Source organism: Phalacrocorax carbo, chromosome 17, assembly GCF_963921805.1.
Source record: "Phalacrocorax carbo chromosome 17, bPhaCar2.1, whole genome shotgun sequence".
Classification (NCBI taxonomy): domain Eukaryota; kingdom Metazoa; phylum Chordata; class Aves; order Suliformes; family Phalacrocoracidae; genus Phalacrocorax; species Phalacrocorax carbo.
In genome coordinates, this window is record NC_087529.1 from 691,959 (window position 1) to 716,101 (window position 24,143).

Genomic DNA, 24,143 nt, shown 5'->3' on the forward strand with positions numbered 1-24,143 from the left:
TGAGGAAGTGGCTGCGCGGTGTTTAGTTGCTGACTGGGGCTAAACCACAACACCTCTGTAAACCTCTTGACCTGCATCACAACAACTGGTACCAGGTGGAACAAACAACACACTGTAGTGTTGCTTTGGGAACAACCCCTCCATCATGGGGCTTAGCTCTGAGAAAAGCAGCACTCTTTCCACCCAGGCATTCCAGTACAGACCACACAACACAATCAAATCTAACCTCCGGTCAGACTCCTTCACCAGCTTCACTGCTATCAGTTCTGCCTCCCGCATCTTTTGCTCCATCAGGCGTTTCTCCTCCTTAGTTTTCAGAGCTGTGATCTCCAGCCTCTGTCGCTCTTGCTCAGCTTCTGCAGCATTCTGGGCCAGCAATTTTGCCTCTTCCTCTGCAATCTGAGCTTTCTCAGCCAGCAACTCTGCTGCTTCCTGGGATCGGAGCTAAGAGAATACAATTTTTACTAGTTACCCTGTCTAGCATCTACAAAATCACCCCTGCAGATAGACAGGAAAAGAGCATCTTTCCCCAAAAGATCAAGTGATAAAAATACTATCCCTTAAAATAAGATCTATAGTAAACAGAAGTGTAGGGTCTGATGTTCCTCCTCTGCTCCAGAATTGCCTAACTTCCTGCCTGCCTTTCATCTCTACAAAGCAAGGCGACACATTTGCTTAGAGTTGGACAAAGATATCAACCAAAAATTGAAGTTGGTGCCTTCAGTGGCCAGTATACAATGCCCCCTTCTCCCAGTTTCAGCCCCAAGGTTTTTTTTCCTTTCTTCCCTCTTTCCCTGAAGAAAGCACTGAGAACCAAATACAGAGAGCAAATGGCTCACAACAAATCGAGGTTCTGGCAGATCAGAGTTTTCTCAGGTATTCCAGCATGTCTTCTCCACAGTGGTCAGAAGCTCTCTAGCCTTGTCTGAGCCATAATTCCTGGTGTCTCACAGGAGCCATAAGGAGGGGGAAAAAAAAAGAAAGAACCCAACCCGCCACTCTTCCAAACCAAAAAAGCCCATCAAGCACAAGAATATTAAGACTAACATACTACTCACCAGGGCCTCATTGGCCTGCCTGGCTTCATCTTCCAGCTGGAAAAGGCGTCTTTCCAGCTCTTCTTTGGCTCGCTCAGCTTCTTCTCGGAGCTGCTTCTCCCTGGCCAGCCTTTGATTCTCCATCTGGAAATGGAGTGAGCAATACCACATTTGTGGGTTTGCAGCAGAACCTCATCTGGGCCTGAGGTAGCACAGCAAATGAATCTAATGAAGAACAGTCTGCTCTCTAGCTGGTGGACTGATATTCACCAGAGATGCAATGCTGAAGCTGCTTGCACTTTACAGCACAGAACTCCTCTAACAGGCAATACTGGTTATTTCAGATTGCTGGGAGAGCACTTTGATAGATCTGTTATGTACCCCACAAACATCAGTTACATCCTCAGATGCTGCATACACACTAGAGGTGTTCCCGCATTCAATCCTGCTGCAGTTTCTCACCTCCCACACACGCATGGACAGCAGGGGCACCAGCTGGAGCAATAATCAGTGTTTTCAACAGAGGAGCAGAAACAATCTACCTTTTTTCTAGCTTTTTCTTCCCTGGCTTGTGCTTTCATTTGCTGGATCTCTATTGAGTCCACTTTTCTTCTCCTCATAAATAGGTCATGGTTTCCAATGCACAACTGCAAAATCTGGATAGGAAAAGCAAGGCAAATGCTATTTTGATGTACTTGTGCCCCAGCCAGAGGGACAAAGAGCCCCACATTGGCCCCACAGGACAGCAGCTGACAATTCAGACTTCAGCACAAGTGCTGGCAGGTGCTTCCCTTCCAAGAGAATCAGCACCCAAGGCAGGATCATACCCAGGTACGTAACAGTTTAGAAAAGTTCATAATAGGATGAGGGTTTCCACTGTCCTTCACCCCGCTCTGGTTCCATTTTCCTGAATAAGAAACAGCAGTAGATCCAGACCAGGAGTACAAAAGATGTAGCTGTGGTAATGGTAATCTGCGATGGCCCCCCCACAAGCTCATTGCAAAGTGACCCAGCCCCTGTGGTTGTATTAGGAAGCAGTGATGATACAGTTAACCAGCTGATTAGGTCCTTTCCTTGTTGCTTCTCCCAGAAAAGGAGAGGCAGTAGCTGATTAAGAACCCACAGCAGCTGGATAGGCAGATGCTGCAGTGGCTTTGCACCTTTCCATACACTACATACTCCCCCTTCCAGCATCTGGATTTCCCTTTGTGATTTGGGCCTGCTTTCATGTCTCCCTTTCCCAGAGCAGACAAACATATACACCCTAACTTCCCAGATAGAACAATCCTCAGGAAAACACATGCAGAAACTCAGTGGTCCCTGGCCTCTCCCCAGGTTTTACAAACAATATTTCTCACTCAGATATTGATCAGTATTACAGGCTTAATTTAAAGAAGGAAAGCAGGACACTTACTAATTTGTTCACTTTGAGTTGAGAGGAAAAGAACTTGAAGACTTCTGCTTTTTTGTCAAGAGGTTTAATAGTTAACTATATGGGCAAAAGAAAAAAAAAAGGCAATGTGAGAAGGAGAAAAAACCAAAGCTGAAACTATTAATACTACTGAAGACTTTAGCCCATCTCCACTTCTCTCCAGCAAAGCAGTGACTTATGCCACAAATGTGGGGAGAGTGATGCAAAAATGTTTTGCTCAAAAGAATCAGGACCAGGGCTGCTCATCAGAACACAGGTTCCTCATCTGCTCCCATAGCAGGCTGCTAGAAGATAAAGCCTCCCACAGACCCACCACAGTGCCTGCCTGCATGGTGGTTTTCTTAGTAATACCACCTGTGCATTGCAGACTATACTAAGAACACTGGAACAAGTACTGGTTATCAGGAAAACAGAATACATTACTAATCCCCAGAAGTAGTCATATTCTTAATGTCAGGGAGATGTCAAACACCTCTCTGAATATCAATCATTGCATGTGCAAACAAAATGTATCAAGGGCCTGAAGGACTGAAGAAACAGTCCTGGAGCTCTTGCTTTCTTATGTTTTCAGTCCTGTCTCGCACACAGTTTCCAAAGGACAGGAAAGGCTTTCATGCTGCCAGGTCAGTACACAGTTTCACTTCATATGTTGTGCTCAGTTTGGCTGTATAACAAAATGTAGCTCCATTCTTTAAGATAGTGTTTTCTTTGACTCATGGGTTAGCTAGCACTCTATTCCTATAATTCATTTGCAACGCAATGTATCATTTCAGGCCATCTCAGGCACCAAGATTGTGACGTCCTACAGCTCATTTCACCCCATAGGTAACAACTGGTTGAATGTGCTGTTTTGTGAGAAGCAGGGCTGTGAATGTGTCACTGAATATAGTGGAGCTTTAATAAAGGGCTGCATAATTTCCTAACAGTAGAGAGTTAAAGTAGTTTATTCACAGACCAGAGGGGAAGTTGTATGTAACGTAAGGACCAAAAGCTTTTTGGAAGCAGAACTCCTGTAGGCTGCCCTGCCTTTACCCCAAACAGCAGATCTCATCCTCACTGTTTTTCAAAAGGCCCACAGAAAACAGAACAGGCTGTGCTGTCCTTTAGCTGACAAATTCCAGGTATTCCCATACCAATGTAGTTTTTCTGGTTTTGTTTTTCCTATTATAGCCTTCCATGTAGCCACATGATTTGTAACAAGACTAAATTTCACCCACTCCCCACTGTACTTTCTAACAAGTAAAAGATCGGCTCTGAAATCACAGTAAAATTGCATTGCTAGGGTTGTGCTGACAACTGAAATAATGCACTGATGAACTGGCAGAATTCAGGCAGAAAAACATGTACAACTCCCTGCATGTATCCTCTTGCCAGTGTGCTTCAAGCCTCCTCTACAAGGACAGCTTCTGCATATGAAAACAGCATTAAGTCTATACAGATCATCTAATTCCTGCTGAGATAACTGAAGAAGCTAGTCACAGTGGCATTCATAAAATATCTATCTTTTTCAGAGATCAACACACTTGTTTTGCAAAGGACAAGCAGCAGGGAAGGAACCAGAACAGTGGGCTCCACAAGTTTGGAGAGCTCAGAGCAGCCTCTGGCTCCTAGGGGAACCAAGGTTATGCAGCACATCTGAAAAGCAGGTCTGTTATTTTTAGTTTAGTAACAAAGCTCCCTAGGATTTTCCCCTTCTCCCCCAAATTATTTAAACAGAGACAGCTTTCAGCCTGTTCCAAGAATCCCAGTCCACACCCATGCCCATATAAAAAGAATAATATATCAAAGCCATCATACCTCTTTCTCACTATAGGAAATGTTTCTGATAGCACTCCACTCAAATGACTTATTTGGAGAGAATCTGTTGTTAATGCTGTAGATATGAATACCTTTGGCATCAACTCCAAGTAGGAGATCTGTATGATTTTTATTTTGCTAAAAAACAATAGATATCAGTAAAAGCCATTTATGGTGACATTAAACAGCCACAGAAAGAACCGCACTTATTCTAATACATTGGTATTTATCTGTGTTTTTAGGAAATTGGTATTTCCACAAAATATTATGAATGTTGTCCCTGCTTCCTAATAAACCTAGTCCTCTAGGTTGACTGTAGCAGCTCAAACTTTTAGATTTTTTTCCTCCTTCTTCCTATTACATACCCAGAGCTACTCAAGAGCTTTGCCAGACCGTAAAACATTAATCGTAACTGGTTTATTCACCTACTCATTTTAAAAGGCCAGTACAATCACCTATAGCTCTTGAAAATTGCTAAAATAAAGCACTTACAGCAATTGGAAAATAATTGACACCATACATTTCCAAGTCTTGGGCAATTTTCAGGTAGTTCATCTCAGCTTCATCCCTAGAGAATAAGACCATGATTATATTTGGAGATGCCTTTCAATCCTTTCTGTCCTAGCTGACTCTACATTTCCCACTTAGAAAAGGACAATCTTTGTACTTTCTTTAATTTTGCTGTCTTACTCTCAAGACTAGAAAAAGGATAATAAAAATAGCATCTCTGCAGAATAAAGACAGTAAAGTTGTACCTATTTGAATCATATATAGTGCAATTTTATTAAAATTCAAGTCCAGTGTTATCCTTGTGTTAGTTTTGCTACTCTACCATTATTACATCTTGGAGACCTACCCTACCATTGTGTTCCATGACATAAGGGTATTTCCTTCAGGAAACAGTTCATGGAGAAAGGAGTCCTGAACAAATTCTAAACAGAGCTTTGGGGGAGGCCAAAGAAGGGTGAAAATCTCTCCACCCACCATTCTTCTCCCTTCAAAGTGAGGCATCAATAAGTCTTGAGGAAAATATTCAGTAAAAATAGTGCTAAGACGCATCCAGAACAGCCAAATTGAACTGAAATATTAGGAAAGGGTCACTCTGGGTGCCAACAGCTCCTACTTCTTGTTTAATTTAATTTCCCGGCATGCTGAATTTGTTAGGAGTAGCCAGATGTCCACATGGACTAGCACAAAAACTCAGTCCTGAAACTGTGATTCCATGTCTTCACTGTTTTTATTCCTTGCTAAGGAGGCTGACACCCTTTTGTGCCATGATTTTCAGAAGGTATAAAATATATCAGATTCCTTCATTTATTCTAGGGGGAGGCTGGCATGATATGGCTCCAGAAAGGCAGTTGCTGCATAGGGCGGGGACACCAGCAACTCCAGGTAGCTAACAGCCTTAAATGAAAAGACTAATCTCTCAGGGCTAACTGCAAATTCAACAGAGCTCAAACTTTCTGCAGGAACTTTTTTCTGCTGGCATACATGGACTCTGATGAGACGAGACTCTTATTTTAGATATGTTAAGTCATGAAACTCTGCAAGAGCCCTCCACTTCTCTGTTCACTTCAAAGCAAGCCTAGTTTACAAGCACTTGAAGCCCTACACAAGACACATTTTACCACAGATGAGTGGGTGTTTTTAACCTTAATTATGAAAGAACCTATTAACATCACAGCTTGGAAACTAGTATTTCTTTGCTCACTCTACAAAAGCCAAATTTCACTGAAGACAGCAAATAACCAGTTACCAAAATGTATGGGATTTCCAAAGAATGAAATTATTTCAATACCTGGCGATACCCCTGTGCTCAGCATACCAAGCAGTAATCTTTTCTTCCCACATCTCTGCTGTTAGCTGATACTGCCTAAGGACCTACAGAGGGAGGAAGGAGTTTGGTTTCCTTTGAAAATACAAATACATGTGCTGCCTCTCCCAAGCAACATGAATACAGCAATGCAGTTCACAGCTTGGTCATTTTGCCAAGCTCAGGGCAAACACAAACAGTTTCTGATGCTCTGATTAGTCCCACAGCAATATCTTCTGCAAAAAATAGATTCAAAGATTTGGTTTTATACAGAATAAAGACTTACCCTTTTGGGTAACAATTCATCATGGGCTAGAAAGCCTGGCTCATGAAAATTAGGGTCATAGTCACCATACTGTCACAAGAAAACACAAGATACTTCAGTTTGTTAGATGCAGAATGCTGAAGAACTTGTTGCTTGCATAGTGTGATGCGATCACTTGAGACAGATTTAGTTAAGGTTCTCCTGTATACAGGGTAACACACAATAAACAGGCTCCCCTCATTTGAGCTGTCCATGGAAGTTACTTCCAGCCTTTGTGCTATGCATGTGGCTCCACTACAGCCACTAAGGTGGCCTATAACCTTAGACTTCAGTTCTAGCCTGCAGCTCTTGGTAACTGCAGATATGAAGGAATCTCCCATGACTTCATAGCCTTCTCTGAACTACAGGCTACATTCCAGAGTGTAAGCTCCCCTATTCCTATAGCCTACTGCATATAAGCTGGGCTGCTGCAGAGGGCCAGCCTTGCTAAGAATTTGTGTTCGCCTCCTGCCATTGTGTAAGTTTGGCTCTTGGTGGCATGAAGTGAACCATATTCTGAGGGATACTAAAAAACATCCTTCCATTGTGAGCTCTGGTATCAGCACCTGCTGTATTCATGGACTTTTTTTAAAACAATAGGAAATAATTCTAGCTGGGAGAAAAATTACATTAAAATGTTAGGTCCAAAGAAATCCCCCAAGTTGTGAAAGCATAGTATATAACATCAAAATTATTTTAGTGGCATCTAATGCTTATTTTTCTAGCTGTACCTGTACCTCTCAGAATGATCTACTGCTTTAATAGCAAATTTTAACACTGCTGTGTTTTACATACCACCATGTACATGTGTTGGTTAAAGAAAGAAAAAAAATCAAAAAAGAACACCTCTATGCACAAACCTTGGCCTGAACAGCATAAGAAGCCAGTAAAACTGTTGCTTCTGGTGAACAATAGATTTCTTCATCCAGTATTTGTTTCTTAACCTAAAATCAAGAGAAAAAGGGAGCAAGTTAAAGAAGCTCAAAGGCAGGACTTATGTCAGGCATGAAATGAAACTAGACATGCCCAGACTATGAGTTAATAACAGCAACAATAAAATGGCATTCAGAAACACAGGAAGCCATTACTTAGTATTACTTTTAATGAAAAAACCCAACTTTTGAAAGTTAAGGTGTCTTAATTCTAAGTTTATAGAAATGCCAGTCAGCTATCTCACAAATTTATATACGGATTTCTGATAGACAATATGTTGTAAAATATGAATTTTATTGTCTGCACTTCATTCCTTTTAACAAGTCTTCTTTTTCTTCCTGCTTTGGAAAAGTTAGCCCTACATGTAAAAAATCAAATTTTAAGTTGGAAGAGACCTCTAGAGGTCATCTAGTCAAAGCAGGTCAAACGAGACCAGATTGCTCAGGGCTGTCCAGCTGACTAATATTGCCAGGGACAGAGACATACTGAAAACCATACTATTATGGTTTATACTATCATAGGGAAGCTGACCAATAGAACACTTAATTTATTCAATTAAGGTGGTCTAAACACAACAAAAACATAGGGGCTTAAAAATAAGAGGCCAGTATAAATGGTAAGAGTCTTTTAACATTCTTTTCATTTTAATAATCTACGGTGCTATCAAGATCAGAGGTGCAATAGTTCATAAGATGGTGCTTGATTTTACATCACTTTGGTCATTTTTACTAAATGACCTAAAGAGGGAAGGGGTAATTAATCATAAATCCTTCTCTCAGGTGTAATGTATTTACCCTACTAAGACACACAATACAGGAAAATTTTACATAATGCACAGTCTTAAACATTTCCAAACAGAAAAATTACTTGAGATAGCACTGAGCTATCTTTACAAATACACTTTGGCACTGTAAGTACTGTGAACTGAAACAAACCATCAAGAAAGTTTTTCTTTTAATTTTAGTCTCTGGTGAGCACAATATATGAACCTTAGTTATAGTACAGGGAAAATTATTTCTAAGCTGTTAAAATGGAAAGAATGAAAAGACTGAAGAGACTTTTCTTCCAAGTTGGAAAGCGCCAGCTTTCATACTCCATGGTGCAAATCATACATTTCAGAGTTTAGAACAACTTAAGCCAAGTCTCCCATAAGCATCTGGATTTTTTTTCTGATCAGTTCTTACAATGACATTTTGTTTTAGTTCTTTATGTAAGAGGAAAATACCTAATCTTTAAACAGACAGCATTTAGCTTTAGTCATTAACATTTATTCACACATTTTGCAAAAAGCTGTTATGCCACATTAATTTGTAAAGGCCTGGGTAGTCATTAGAGCTGAAATCTGTAGGCATCCAGATGTATAGACATGTTTTTCCTATTAGCATCCAGGTGTGATCTTAAGTTCTTATAGTCAGGAAACTTGGCAAGTTCAAATTTGTTTCAGTCTTGTTTTTCTACTTTGGAATGAAAAGAATTTGCTAATTGCATATCTGCTAGTCAAAGCAGGTTCAAGGAGGAAAAAAAGTGAAAAAATCAGAATTAAAAGATAGGAAAAGAGTTCTGCCCCTCTCATTCCTTTCCAAAATTAGCTTAAGAAACAAATTGCCAAGTGGTTAAGGGTTCTGGATGAAGTTCTAGTTAGTACATTAACACAGAACAGCAGCATTTTCCCATTACTTCATTAACACATCCTCCTCAGGGAACAAGTGTATTTACTGTGTTTATTTACAGATGCAGACTGCATTTATTCTGTATACCCAACCTACTTGCACAGACACATACTGCTGAAAGCTACCTGAATAAAGCAACACACCAGAAGGCTGTAACTTGCAGAGGACTCCACAGCAACTCAGGAGAGAAGACAGATGTCACAGACATTGGAACAAACAGCTGACCAACAAGTGACCACCCAAAACTCAATGTTTGTATACCTATTGCTGCAGCTATAGCCTCTTGCTGCAGCTATGGAGCCACAGCAGGGCTTTTCCTTGTTGTTGCACCTTTATTTTGATAATCAAGTGTTGTACTCCAAGCATTTGCTCCTTCATCTAATTTTTAATGGAGCTAAGAGAACCCTAACAATTTCTGGGACAAAAGAAAACCAAGTGACAAATAAGAAAGCTGCCTCTGCAAAGCTGTTAGAATCAATGCATGTGTGGGGTTAACTTTATCACTTTTACTCGCTTCCATCTCATGGAAATTTGTGAAGTAAGAACCACCAGAGCGTACAGACCAAGGTCTGTTCACACAGCTAATGACTGCTCTTGGTAACAGCGCTGCTGTCCTGCAGCTCCTCAGCAGCTGCCCCTACGGCAGAGCTGAAATGGGTTCTGTTATCTGTAATGTAGATTTGGCAGGGCTGGAGATTTATTCTGCTAGCATGAGTAGCAGGCACCCAGTTCACTGGGGTGGGGAAGACAACTCAAACTGGCTGATTAGACTCGCAGAAGTCAGTGTGTGCAAGTCTGGACATTGCAGAAGAATACCAATACCAAGGGAACAGCACTTCTCATGCAGGGCCTATCCGACAATACGATGATGCCTCCAGACTTTGTCTTTAAAAGGATCACACATTGTGGTGAATCTTCTGTTTGAGTCATAGCTGCGTATGCTGCTCCACTCCTTTTGCAACTTGCTGGGTGAACCAACCTATATTTCAGAATGGCTATCAAATTCTACTTTTTCCCCCTATGATCCAAAATGAAAATTTAAGGACAGGTTAGAGAGTTCTTGTTTCCTACTCATTGTGCCTTCTACAGTCACACAGCAAGATCTCCCAGTAACCATCTGATCTATTTTTAGGAATTCACAAGTTTCAGTTTCAGGGATTGGCTGTAGACAGATCTTGTTCCATCTGCACCTGATACAGGTGAAAAAGCTTATTGTCCCCAACTGTTTATCACCATTCTCTCCCTCTTCTCTACCTTCACAACTACCACGATAATTGCTTGTGTAGTCACTCCTACACACAGTGCATGCATTTAATAACAGGCTTCCTCTAATTCTGCTCATTTTGAAAGAACTAGGTTAGGGAATGGCTACACAAGACATTACACCAGCAGGTCTAAGACAATGATGACAAGGAGCTGTTGAGACTTCCTCCATCCAACTTATCTGCAGCCAGAGCAGACCAGATGACCCAGTTGTCAAAATAATTTCTGAAGCTGATAAAAGTGATGGCTTCACTTTATACTTCTCAGCACTGACCAGTTAGGGCAAAAGCCTCACAGTTCTTCAAGCAGGACTTTTTTTAACACATCCTATCGAAGCAAAACATGTCTGGAATATCCAGATCTGGAATTATCACGCAAACTGCTAGGTGTAAAAGTCATTTTACCTGAAACTACAGGTCTTAGCAATTTAACTCCCATTCCTAGCACAAACAGTAACAGAAACCATCAAGAAAAAACCTGCAGTAGGCAAACAACATTCAGCTTACCAGTACACAAAACCACAGCAGTCAGGAGAGATGTTTGTATTTCATAAAAATGAGATCTTTAGAGACACATATACAGCTGAAGCAAGCAGAATCATTCTGAGACTAGAAGCTGCCAACAAGATCAAAGACAATACAAAAGGACTGGGACAGAAGGAATTCATAGTTAAAAAGTGTTCCTGACCTGAAGGAAGAATAAATGCTGGGTAATTTCCTGTAGTAGTTCCTCTTCTACCTTCTCTGGGTAGAATTTAGCCAGAAAATGAAAGCTAATGGGATCATCTTTGGGGATTTCTTGATCTAAAACCTGTTTAAAGATAAAATCAGCAACAAAAATAGTATATAAGTGTCTCAAAATATTCCAGAGGAAAATCAGAAAGCAGACGATAACCAATTTAAAGCAGCCTTTCCATATTTTAGAAGGAAGGGCAATGCTGAGCTTTAATCTAATAGCAATCAGTGCATATAGTGCTGATTGGTGTGAGATACTTCAGGCCAAATGTACTAGAAGCAATCAGACCAAATAACACAACAAACTTCAGTCTTAAAAAAAGTAATACCACCAGAAGTATGAGTTGTCATGTAACACGTTCCTTTATCTCCTGTGCTAAAAAAAGTAAATCTTTGTAAAAGTAGAAGTTTGCCATGCTGTTTTTTGTTTCCTATACCTTTTTCTCCATCTTTAACCAGGTGCACATTCCTTTTATTGTGTACTGCAAGCCAAAAAACCAAGTCTCCCTTAAACCAAGCGCTCGACACACCAGATCAAACAAGTCCTTTCCCTTCCACTTCATCTAAAAGAAAAAGAAAATAAAGGAAAACAGGTATGTCTTGAATGACTCTGCTACATTTTAGCCAAGCAAACCAGGCTACCATTTGCCTTTCTCCTACAAACTCCTATTTCACTTTCAGCTTTTCAATGAAATATGCCTACTGCTGTCAAAAGCAAAGGTGCAATAGTTAAAGTGCTCTACCTCCTCTTCCTCTGCTCCTGAGAAAGATTCACAGAGCAGCTGTATAGATTTAACCACAGCATCATGCATTTAACCGTCCTTTATGAGCACAGGGAATTGGGATTGTACTACCAATTTCCTAGGACACAGCAAGGCTTTATTAATATTTGTAAAAATCTTATTAAATAGTTTATACAAATTGAAGAGACTGGGAGAAGGCCAAGGGGAATCAGAAGAGTGTCAGGGCACAGTGCAGAAGTGCCAATCAAATCAAAACCATCTTTCATATGCCTCAGCTATTTCAGTAGCGCCAAGCCTTTGTGCTACTCCAATTTAAATGAGCAGGAGCCTGTCTTCTAGAGTAATTTACTAGCCTGGCTTCATAGAGAACAAACTTTGATTAAAGGTCCTGAAATTCACACACATGACATCCCATTTCTTCACTGAAACATCTGTTTCTTCTGTTTGGCTATGTGTTAAAAGATTATTTTGTCTAATTGCATGGGTCAGCCACTAAAAACTTAATGGCAACCAAAAGAATTTTTGGGTAATATTTGAATGGAACACAGGAAATCATCCCAGCAAGACAGCAGTAGTTGGGGAGAACTGAGAGCTAGCAGAGGAAGAAATACATCAAGCTGGATTTGATAACAAGGACTCTGATCTCTAAATCAAATTTTTCAAATCCTTTATTTTCACAACTCTGCCTGCAAGTATTCCAAATCAGTATGTTACAGAAGTACACTGCTTGTGACTAATTTATTCTGTCTCTGAGGGACCTAGTAAATGAAATTTACTTAATGCCCCACAAGACAGCCAAGTCTCTCATTAGAGCTCCCAGTCCCATCGGACCTCAGTTTTCTAACTCTTCTCAAAATAACTATGTGTCTTTAATTCCTAATCATCCAGCAAAAGCAAAGAATCAGGCACAGTTCTGTCTCCTTAACAGCACAGCCCAATTTATTTAGCAATTGATCACTCGCTATATTTGTTTTCTTCCATGTTCTTCTGCAGTCATGATTTCTCTATTTACTAGATAGCCATAACTAATAGAAGAAAAGCTAGCTTGTTCATGTGATCATTTTTCTCTTCTGCCCAGATATGTAAACCAGCCATTGTAGCTAAAGAAATAAATTGGAGTTTACAAATGGCAAATCACATTTTAAGAGAACGTCACAGATTAACTGAGCACGGAAGTACCTTTTTATGAATTATTTTATAAGCAACATCTTAGGAACAGCTCTGGCCAGACTTCTTTATCCAAGCCAGCAGTATCTTAAGGAGCCCTGTCACTTAAAAACAATTTTGTGGAGAAATAGGTATACAGGTATACTTACAAACAAGCGGTGCATCATGTGCTGCAACACTTATGAAGAAAGCAGGCCTACTGTGAAATTAGCAGTGTCACAGCCAAATGGATTTCATGGAAACAGCTTTAAATTCTGAATAGTCAGAGTTGCATAACAGAAGAATGCATCTGAGTGTAAGTAATCCATTGTTTACAAAAATAATACATCGGTTTTAAAACCATCCATGAACTGATAATCTGAACTTTACAAATTTATGTCTTGCTAATTCAGAGATCAGTCTCCATCTTTCCAGCATTCTGCTGAGGACTCTTACCTCACAGCTGAACTCCATTTCAGCATCCGCTGTTATAACTTTTACTTTAAAAGTCTTTGGTTGTTTCTTCTTCAGGCCTCGGATGGACATAATTTTTAGTTTATGAAGATAGCCACACCTGAAATCAAACGTGTTACATTTAGGGCTGGAAATGCAGTAACATTTTCTTGGCTAGTTCCAAAGTAGGATGAGTCCAAACTTGCAGAATAAAGTCACCTTTAAATATGCATTTTTGTGTCCAAGACTATAAAATAGGATGTTGAAACAAAACATTTAGTTTGCTCCTTAAAAACCAGTTGCTCCAAAATGTCATTCCTGTCTTTTCTCTCAGACTTTGGCAAACTCTGGGTTCCTAAAGTACTAGAAAGAACTTCATTCAGACCTTACATTGCAAGATCCAGGGGGCCTGCCTCTCACTACAGCCGAGGAAATCTACGGAACCTCCAATCCAGCCCTTGTGTTCCATACAAGCACCCGCGTCTGTACAATTCAGTAGTCTCTTGCAACAAAACTGCAATGGATGAATGTTTACAGTTTCATAAAAGTAACACCTGGCTTTTGAATAATGCCAACAGACACAGGATATTCCTCATCCCTTTTACATACCAAGCAAAATTCCCTTTCTCAGTAAAGGTCTCTGCAGTATGTACCAACACTAAATATATCAGTGAAGGCTCCGCTTGTAACACCCAGTAGAGCGCTACATCATGCAGCAACACCTTATATCACATCCAACTCAATTCTTTTCCATCAATTATAGCTCCTTGAGCAACTAACCTATTGAGTTTATTTAATTACATCTTAACTCACTGCAATGATGCAAATGCCAAGAATATATGCAGTGAAACGAAGCTGAATTTACCCTGTTCTCTTGAGCATACTAACTCACAATGATGAAAGTTATTTAGAAGAGAAATTTTATCAGTGGTGTTCCTGTGAAGTGAAATGAATTTATTTTTGCAGAAGCCTGCAGAAAATTCCTTCACAAATCTGCTATTCTAAATGAGATTGACGGCATGTCATCAAGAAAATTGATTAGACATGCTATTTCCACAGCCATGAGGGCTTTGTGGATACCATTCAAACCAAATGTTGAAAGTTGGTGTTAAATGGTAGTGTGAATCTGCACTATACAGCTCTCATGTTTATTTCTGAGCACAGGAAATCAGCCTGTAAAGTTTCATCTTGTTTTTACTGTAGATAATTAATAGCTCAAACTTGCACAACCTGTGAACTATATAGGTCAAGAAAAGACTGAGGCATTCTCGGTTTCCTACAATATAAGACTATCACAGTGTGACAGACTTCCAATCTTTCCTTAAGGAATTCCAAAATAAAGTTCTAGCTTAAACTGAAAAGTTCCATTTGTCTGTAACCTTGCAGGATTTTATAAAGTCTTATCCCTTTATCTTATCCCCTTCTTTGCTTCTGCTGAGCTCTAAATTGGCTTGCAAATATACTGATTATTTTCCACTTACTCTGCATGTGGCCCTCATCCAAAAATTTCAAGTAGCTAAACAGGAGGTAAAATGTATATGGAATTTTTTCTTTTTAAATTGCAGGGAAGCTGAGGCAGAGAATGGATGAGTTAGTTACCAAATCATATGGACATCAGTGGTAGAGTTGAGAACAAGCACTTGAGAACTCAGAGCAGGGAGGAAAAGCTCAGGAGGAAATTCATCTTTCCGACACCATTGAGACTAGTTGAGGAGTCCTCTCCCTCCAGTTGGGTCTGCTGAAGCCTTGTTCAGTTTGGGACAATACACTTCAGGAAAGGTAATGGGATAACTGAAGAGAATCCAAAGGTGAGATCCAAGAGCTAGAAAATAATCTCTGGTAAAATGAAAGTACTGATTAGTACAAAGAAGGGACAAGTGTAGTTAGACATTTTAATGTCTGCTCTTCATGACCGTGATGATTAGAACAAGGAATAGGCTTAAACTGCAGACAGGTTGCACGCTGAGAAAGAGTCACTAACAATAAGAATATTATGATGCTGGAAAAATGTAGGATAGAATTTCTATCTTTCTGAACTTTTATCCAAAAACAGGGTGAGTGTATCTGCTCTTGCCTCAAGACTGGAGGGAACTACATGCCCTCAAAGCACTCTTCCCAAGCTGGTCATTCTGCCACCAGTCCTAGGAGAGGCCAGCTCACACTACTGAGAATCAGTGCAAGCCAGGGTGCTTCAGGGACAGGCACCTCCAGAGCCCAAATCCCATCACCCCCAGGGTACCCCCTTGTCCTCAGGGGATATTTTTTTAGAGGACTGAAAAAACAGATCATGCCACAGAATGCGTTTCCTCTATAATTTAGGCAACACCTCAGTGCACACTACTAAGCAGAGCTCAAGTCCCATCTGTTTAACACAGAGATGTGTTTTCAATTAAGGGGAAAGGAATATTTAAAAACCAAAAAATGACCATAGTAGTATGGTCTACTGTGACCACATTAATATTGACATGGAGAACATCATGTGAAGGCATCCAAAACAGCAGTAATTATTCCAGTAATTTTTTTATCTCTAATCTGCAAGCTGCAACACAGCTAACAGCAAAATTATATTTTAACCTGTTACATACCAAAAGTCCTTCATGTCCAGCTTTCTTCAAAACCAGAGATTTACTGTAAACAACTGTACCATTGGATACAGCAGTTAAAGCACGAGAACCACAAATTACTGTACAATACTGGAAACAACCCCTTCTTCTATTAGTTCTAGAAGAAACACCAATGGCTGAAGACAAAGGAGAAAGCTTCAAAATTCATTTTTAATATGTAATTTGAAACAGCCAATTGAATTAAAGAGTTACTTGGAGTTAAAGAGAACTTGGAGTTAGGGCCAGTACAGAACATTCTCAAAGAGTTTCATATGGAAAACACTGAACAGATAAAACTGAACAACTGCAGAAGAATGTACTAATTTTCTCAAAATATGACAAAAACACCAGAGCCCTTCATTTTGACTTTGAATTTTTCTTTTTTCTTGTATAACCTGGTTGAAATAATATAATTTGTTCAACATTTCCAATAGCATCTTTTTCCTTTCCAGAATTTTTATTCCACGGAAAAGTACATTCTGACTCACAGTGAAAAGACATTTTTGAATATCAAATTTTCCCAAGAAATGTAAACTTAATTTTAGTCAATAGCACTGGTAAAGGAATAGAAAAGGTTTCACAATGAATATCTGAAATCAATGTCAGATACTGACAACATAAGCAAAGGCACTTAACAGTCAAGTTTTTAGAAAAATAACTTTTTCAAATAAGAGAAATATTGCTAAATAAGACAATCGGGGTTTGCAATCTTTTGTTTAAATGCAAAAGCAATCCATTCTCTAGATCCCTGCTAATAACAACATATAACTGTGCATCATGTGCAATGTGTTTCTATACAGAGTTTTTGTCACTGAGCTCCAGTGATTTATTTCTGCAGTTGCCACAAGGATCTAAGCTCAAAACCCAGAAGCAGCAAAACAGATCAGAGCATGTCATAACCTTACCAAATAACACATTAATCCAAACCAGGGCGGAGTGATAAAAGATCCCTGTCCAGCCAGAATCTGGAAGCAGATAGTTCAGAAGTTGTGAATGTCCAGTTTCTCCTGCACCTTATGAAAACCAACAGAAAGATGACAAAAACTTTGCTTGATGAGGGGAGCAGAAATGCAGTGATGAGGAATATGATTTGCAGGAACCAAATGGTCCTGACTCTGCCTTTTAGCATGTTCACGTCCAAGATGAAAGAACTGACATCCACCAGCTCTGACTGGATTACAGTCTTCTCCCTTCTTGACAATGAGAAACTAGTGCCTGAGCAAAAAGTGGGGGTGCAAGGGAAACTGGGACCAGCAGGCAATAGCAAGAAGAACTGGCAAGGCAACTCTTGCAAGGACTGATGCTTATCTATATCAGAGCACTAGATGGGCAGTCCTGTTACACCACTGCTCTGCACACTTCATCGAAATGGGAAATAACCCACCCATCAGATACCACTTAAAAGTATTAACTGAAAAGTACAAAGAAGAAAAGAAATCAGTATTCCCCCCCCCCGCAAAGTTCAGTAAATCCACCAGAATTCAGTACGAGACAGACATAGAGAAATACCTCAACAAACAAGCTGTAATTAACCTTCCCAAGAGTAGGAGTACAGTTTACTTTCAGTTTAGCATTTCCAAGGTGAATGGATGGTTTGCAGGGCCAAGATTTCCCTTCACATGGCACTTGCTCTCAGTGACAACTGTGCATGAGGTATTTACCATCCAATCACACTTTGATCAGACACACTCAAGTAAAAAAGCATCTGTTTTCACACACACAAAAGGCCAGCAGCGCTTTTTAAGGTGAGACCTCCTTAGTCACAGTTGCAGACAGGCTAGGAATTAATGGCAGTTGTGAGACCCCTCTCTTATACCTCCAAAAGCAGTCTGCCCTTAAGGATCAGCATGCACGCACATAGGAGCAGGAACTGTATCATCTGCTAGCGAAGTCCTTACATGAGCTGGAAATATAAAACCCTTGGGAGTGCAGCATAGTTTAAAGAAACAAGGTTTTGGAAGTACTTTAAAAGCCACCAACAGAAGATGCTTGAAGCATCAACTGTAAAAGTATATTAACATAGACACTAATACAATTTGAAAGTATCCTGTCATTGCTGAAATATTTACTGCAACTCTTAATTACAAATGCACCTGACTCATTATGTTTCTCCCAGTTCCTTAATTTCTATACTTAAACTCAGAAATTAATGCAAGCAATTTGAATGCAGACAATACAGGAAAGCATTGTGGGCTTTTTACAGTAGTTGAGTCACACTTCTGCCTGTGTTCCCTGCCCAAGAATTCACCGTTTTAAAATGGGTCAGCAAAATATAAAGCTTTTTCTTACCTCTCAATATAAAAAGAAGTTATTTAAAATCACCAGTTGGAATCAAGACTTACCTCAGAGATCATTTTCTGAATGAAGAAAAAAATTTCTTTTTAATCCAAAATTCCGTATTTTTCAGCAGACATCAATATCCAGCCCTCACAAGTTCTGCCACTGAAAATAAAATCCAAGAACAACTTTTGTACTTGATCCCCTTTCCTTTGTTTCCTATGAACTGCAGCATGTTAGCGCCCTCTGAAAAATCAAAGAATTGCTTTCCCAGGTGATATGGAAGGCTCTTAACCATTTCCTGCCTATGCCAGCAAGACTCCTCCCAACTTCTCTCCACTGTAATTCAAGCGGTAAGGTACTAAAATAAGAGAAGCCCATGAATCTTGACTTTGATATCTTTAAGAACTGATAATGAACTTCCAAATAACTCCCTCAATAGTATTTGATCAAACTATTTCAACAGCATCTCCAGCCATATGAAGACTAGCCTGCTCTCACCATACCCAGCCACCTTAAAAAGGGAAGCTGCACAATGTTGTCCTGTTAACTAGGTACAATTCCCTACCTGCCCTCTTTCTGCGATGAGGGATGATGGGACAATAATGCCTAGAGAGAACAAGCCTGAAAAGCACGCAGCAGCCAGAACACTTGCTAGTAGAAAAAGATAAATGAACACATTTAAATAAAAAAAAGGATGGTCTCAGCCTGAACTCACAGGAACAGAGACCACAGCTCCACGAGCTGCCAGGAGCACACTACCTCAAAAGCAATGGCAAAGTCAAGAGTGTTTTTGCTACTATTCAGTTTTTAAGTTTGGTTGTTTTTTTCCAACCCTCCATTTTAGATACAGATTTACAGAAACTAAATTTCTACCAGCGTACAGATAAGCAAGGACAACAGGCCAGCTCTCACTTGATACACATTACACTTATTCCAGATTTACTGGAAAAACCTTCAAGATTTGGATTACATAACAGTAGGTGGAGAGGCACAGTGCTACTTCCCGTGGAAACAGAGCTCAGTGCCATGCAGCCGCAGAAAGAGCCCACACTGAGAGCCAGTCTCCTCCCCTAAAATTCAGAGTGTAAAATGGCACCTCAGCTCTCACCCCTCTGCCTCCTCACCTCCTTCAGCACAACACACTGCTGCTGAACATGGCATACAGATCAGTCATTTATATCAAAAACCAGGCTGGACTCAGCTGCATAAGCCCACAGGGGCCAGAGACAGGACAGGTGTCCCCACAAGCAGCAGCTCCCTAAGGGAACAGGGTCCAGCTCCACACCCACTCCCCAGTCCCCCGTGGCTGCAGGCCCAGACAAGGTCCTCTGCCCCCCTCAGCCTGAAAGAGAGAAAACCCCATTTCCATAGGATTTAGTCGCTTACTGAGCGCTGAAACAGCCCCAGCAGCGAACAGACACACCAATGAAAAAAAAAAAAACAACTGCCAAAACGAGTGGCCGCCTGCGCCTTTAAATCCTCTCAGGAGGCTCCACCCTTCCCCGCCGCTGGCTCCGCCCCGCTGCCGCGCGGCTCTTCCGACTTGGGCTCCGCCCTTTCCGGCCCCGTTTCTTTAAGGCCCCTGAGGCGCAGCGGTAGGAGAGCTGGCGGTGAGGGGCACTGCGGTGGGTTCGGGCGGGGAGAAGCTGCTCTCTGGGAGGTGGCCGAGGCGCTGAGCCGAGGTTTAGCGCGTGTGGGACAGGGCCTTCCCCTCAGCTCTGCTGGCAGGGTGGTTGCTGAGGCTGGTCCGGTGCAAAAGGCTGTGGAGGTCCGGGGTGGGGGGAGAAGGCTCCAAATGTATTTGAGCTTCCTCTTTTGCTTTCTTCCGTATGAGGTACACCTAGCCTGGCTATCTAGTTCCTGTCTTCCTGATAGCTCCGTAGTGCTTTGCGGGTGTTAATCACTTGGCACACGTTTGCCTCTCCCTGGCCTGGGCCCTGTGTGCTTGTTGGTGGTTAGCCTCTTTTTACAGGATGGCATCTCACACTGACTCTGTCTTCCAGGCCTGTGGGTCACAGTTAGGTCAAGGATAGTAAAAACAACCTGGAGAATTGCTGCTTGAATTATTTAATCCTATGGATGTGGCTCTGTATCCCTAAAATTTTCTTTTGATGTGTTGCAGCGTCAAAGCAAGCATGATTCAGTGTTACAAAACAAATAGATGGAGGATTCAACAGGTGTTGGTTGTGCTTAGGAGTACATAGCTGGGTGAGAGAGAGAAAAAGGTCATTAGTTTTCATCAGTTTTAATGTTGGTTCAAGTCTTTTAATGTTTAGCTATATATTTTGTCTGTGGCTCTTGCAAGGGTGGTATAGAAAGCTCTTCCTATTTAAACAAAACAAATAGGGTAATAGAGTATAATTATAGGAAAGAACTAACTCAAAAGTGTTTGCACTTACTATAGGTCAGACAAGTCCCTGATATGTCACTTATGCTTTGAAAACCTTATTACCTTTCTTAGGTTTCATCAGCTCAGCTAATAATGAGATGCATGGAAGCAAATTACTTTCTGACCAGAAGTTATAGGCTGCTCCCTGTTTGAGTTAACTCTGGTTATATACAGACCTGATTAACTATTCCAGCAAAAAAAGCTGCTGGTATAGGAATTAAATTTGTAATAATTTCCACAGCTAAACATCCCTATGTTGTGTATGTAACAACTGGTATGATTCAAAGGAATTTTGTGGCCCTTGTGGGATAAGGTCTTATCCTCATGCTGTTATGTCCATTTTTACTGCCATCCTGAAGTAACTTCCCCTGGTAATGGAGACATGTTCATATCCTTTCTTATACTGTAAAACAAGGCTGAGGTTGTGCAATATATGGAGTTTTGAACTGCTTGCATCTACTCTGTTTTTCCAAAAAATGACCTAATTAAGCTGTTAGTCTGAAATGGAAATAATGATTTTGGTATTGATCAGAAACTGGTTATTGTTTTTAAATAACATGTCTGCTTGCTTGTTGCCAGGCACTGGATGACCATAACTAAACAATGTCTGTACCACGTGGAGCTGTCCATGCAAAATGGATAGTAGGGAAAGTGATAGGAACCAAAATGCAGAAAACTGCCAAAGTACGAGTGACAAGACTTGTGCTAGATCCTTACTTACTAAAGGTAAAAGCTGGTTAACAACTTGTCTTGCATGGTGATTTTTGTACTGCGTGGAGGAATGTTTTATTGATTTTATTCTTAGAACTTTTGATAGCTCTTTACAATGCTAACTCCTACCTTAAGGAACTTGCATAATGATTTGGCTGTGGGGATGATGCCAAGGATGTGTTGTGAGGATAATTCTGTATAGATTTTCTGCTAAATGTATTTCTTCAAAGTGTTTTGTAAATGCACTTCATTTGATCTCACCTGAGAAGGTAAGTTTTTGTGTTTCACACTTAAATTTAATTTTTCATATTGATTTGGAGTATGCTTCGTTTTGGAAACTTGATGTATGAGCCACTTCTACAATAAATTTTGTAGCAGTTTTTCTGTATGCATAATTGTAAACATTCTTAGTATTTGAATCTGTACTGTGATGTTCTATGAAAGCTTTGTATTTATCACTCCTTGTCAATGCATTTCAAACAGGGAGGTTAAAATTAGTGTTTTATCCATTTTTAGATAGGGAAACAATGGTACATATAGGTGGAATAACTTGCCTTTGGTGACCAGAAGGTTAAGGTAGATACAGGGTTACATAATGGGTCTTGTGGATCCCAGTCCAATACTTTATCCAGAAGAAAAACCTGTTAATTTCTTCCTTTAAAGAAAGACTCTGAATTCTGCCATTTCAATAATAAATATTGAATTTGTATATGAAAAAAATTAATTGAGCAAGAGAACTCTCAAATTACAAACTTCCAAATACTGATTTCAGGGCTGATGAACTTTAGCCATATTAGGATGAATAAGAATTAATATCAGTTCTTGAAGCATGGGCTGCACAGGAAAGTCATTCAGCTTGGAAGAGCCAAGGCAGCTCTCCTGCTGAAGCAGTGTTGATGTGAGGCATCCTAAGGAGGGGAAAGGCTAACAAAGCAGAACTAGAGAGCACAGTGGCTAGTGGAAAGTGGTGATGCTAGAAATGGGTATCTATGTTAAGAGCTTGTGGATACAGGCAAAAATAACATGTTCACTATAAACAGCTTTTTGTACTTGCCTTTTTCTTCCTCATCTCCTTTTCTACTGGATTGGTTGGCAATAACATCCTGACCAGAGATTGTCAGGGAAGTGTAGTGCTGTGATTTCTTTGGACAACAGTAGAGTGTGCTGTTGCATTTCTTGTTGTGATCCAAACTGGATCTCACTAAAAAAAGACTTCTCCTTCATGAAATTTAGTTTGTTTTATATTAACTCTATATTTGCCAATTGCTTGATTTTGAAATCTAATGTCAAGGTTTCCTTTTTTCCTTCTACAGTTCTTTAACAAACGAAAAACCTATTTTGCCCATGATCCATTGCAGCAGTGTGTGGTTGGAGACATTGTTCTTCTGAAAGCTTTGCCTGAGCGGAGGAGCAAACATGTGAAACACGAACTGGCTGAAATTGTTTTCAAGGTTGGAAATGTCATAGATCCAATAACAGGAAAGCCCTGTGCGGGAACCAGATTCCTTGAAAATCTGTCAGATTCGGAAAGTCTGACAGAGGCAGATACTACCTATCTAAGTGAAAAGCTTCAGGAACTTAAAGTTTGTTCAACAGACAAATAGTGGGGAAAATATTTAAACAGAGGGCTTTTCAACTTGTTTCTGTCAGGGATGTTTAGGGCCCTGCTGTTAAATGTTTCAGTGAAATCTGTAGTGAAAATACATAATAGTAAATATAGTTGCATGTAAGAACAGATGTTACAGATTGATAGGCACCTCAAATCTTTAAATGAAAATACAGAGAAAATGTGAGTTTAGTGTTAACACTTCATTTTTTTGCATGTAGTTTTGTCCCAAGCCTTGACAGTTTCAAAAGCTAGCTGCCAACTTGAAATGACTCTTTTGTATTGAGAAAGACAAGAATGTAACTATGTTTGTTTGGGAGAGTCGTCATATTATTTGATTGTTCTGTATTTCAGACAGGCTTTTGTGGTTTGTAGGATTACTTAAGATAATGCTATTAAACCTTTTGAAAGGAAGTGTAGAATTTTAAAACCAGCTACCTGCATGTGTCCTTATTTCCTTTTACAGTCGCTCATACCATGTTATAGTATCTTCTAACTTTCAAAATCTCTAACAAAAACACAGCCACTTACCTTTATAATGGCAGTAAGGTGAGAATAAAAACTTTGGGTAGCTAGCATGGTTGCTTTTGTAACCTGTCCAAAGGAAGTATTTTATTCTGGGAGAGGTGGATCTCTTTGAACTGCCAGCAGGAAGTAGAAGCTGATAAGAATACAAAGCCAAGAAAGTAGAAGTAAAGATGGCTAGACTTAGTCTCATTGAGAAACTTAATTGAAACAACACATTTTGGGAGAGATACAGGTACTGATTTGCTGCGTACTTTAGTATGAAACTAGAAGGCCATAGCAGTTAATGATTAAAGATCACATTATCCTGCTACAGCTCTGGGGATCTTGTGTCCTGTCTTAAAGACTTAAAGCAAACTAAGAGTATGCAGCTGTTCCAGCAGCCTTGTGTTGCTGACCTTCCATTCAGATCTAAAGGGGCATCTGCCTCAAAAGCCAATGTTTGTGGGGACAGCATTCCATGTCCCTGTGAGGAGTGCAGTGTATTATATTAAAGCTATGAGAAATCCTTTTTCAAGTGTCTACCTATGTCATTGGTCTTGGTTTAAGATCAGAAGCTAAACAAGGTGTATCTGAGTAGAGTTCCTCTGACCCAAAATATCCTTAAGACACTGGGCCAGCTCATACTAATAGGCTATCAGTTGTGTTCTCCCTTGGTGGTGGTGTAAATCATTTGCGCTTCAACTTCCTTCACCTGCATCAAA

General features: G+C 40.2%; 2 protein-coding genes across 10 annotated transcripts in view; one reads left to right on the forward strand and one right to left on the reverse strand.

Annotated features, from left to right (window-relative positions):
- Window positions 1–24,143, reverse strand: part of LOC104045487 (merlin) — a 39,267-nt gene that overhangs the window by 6,161 nt on the left and 8,963 nt on the right. Inside the window, exons 2-17 of one of the 8 annotated variants that reach the window (XM_064467651.1) lie at window positions 23,446–23,575; window positions 18,271–18,370; window positions 16,834–16,893; window positions 14,925–15,161; window positions 13,329–13,446; window positions 11,421–11,546; window positions 10,937–11,059; window positions 7,244–7,327; window positions 6,366–6,434; window positions 6,065–6,147; window positions 4,759–4,834; window positions 4,267–4,404; window positions 2,452–2,526; window positions 1,580–1,693; window positions 1,059–1,181; window positions 227–444 (exon numbers count right to left, since the gene is read on the reverse strand). In XM_064467651.1, coding sequence (XP_064323721.1) covers window positions 227–444; window positions 1,059–1,181; window positions 1,580–1,693; window positions 2,452–2,526; window positions 4,267–4,404; window positions 4,759–4,834; window positions 6,065–6,147; window positions 6,366–6,434; window positions 7,244–7,327; window positions 10,937–11,059; window positions 11,421–11,546; window positions 13,329–13,446; window positions 14,925–14,932 — 1,355 coding nt within the window. In that variant the 5' untranslated portion in view covers window positions 14,933–15,161; window positions 16,834–16,893; window positions 18,271–18,370; window positions 23,446–23,575. Of the gene's footprint in view, window positions 1–226; window positions 445–1,058; window positions 1,182–1,579; window positions 1,694–2,451; window positions 2,527–4,266; window positions 4,405–4,758; window positions 4,835–6,064; window positions 6,148–6,365; window positions 6,435–7,243; window positions 7,328–10,936; window positions 11,060–11,420; window positions 11,547–13,328; window positions 13,447–14,924; window positions 15,162–16,828; window positions 16,942–18,270; window positions 18,371–19,594; window positions 19,653–23,445; window positions 23,576–24,143 lie in introns of those variants that run through there. The other 7 variants (XM_064467650.1, XM_064467653.1, XM_064467652.1 and 4 more) reach the window with 7 other exon arrangements.
- Window positions 19,743–23,344, forward strand: MRPS17 (mitochondrial ribosomal protein S17). Of its 2 annotated transcripts, none has more exons than XM_064467660.1 (3): window positions 19,743–19,818; window positions 21,177–21,323; window positions 22,622–23,344. In XM_064467660.1, the coding sequence occupies exons 2-3, from the start codon at window positions 21,201–21,203 to the stop codon at window positions 22,910–22,912; spliced, it is 414 nt and encodes a 137-aa protein (XP_064323730.1). In that variant the 5' UTR covers window positions 19,743–19,818; window positions 21,177–21,200; the 3' UTR covers window positions 22,913–23,344. The 2 variants fall into 2 exon arrangements, with proteins under 2 accessions (XP_064323730.1, XP_064323729.1); XM_064467659.1 differs by having other exon boundaries at window positions 19,756–19,833.

Coding starts and splice junctions, on each gene's coding strand:
- MRPS17 (XM_064467660.1), top strand. CDS start 21,201: ATGTCTGTACCACGTGGAGCTGTCCATGCAAAATGGATAGTAGGGAAA. Junction 21,324..22,621: donor TAGATCCTTACTTACTAAAG/GTAAAAGCTGGT, acceptor TTCCTTCTACAG/TTCTTTAACAAACGAAAAAC.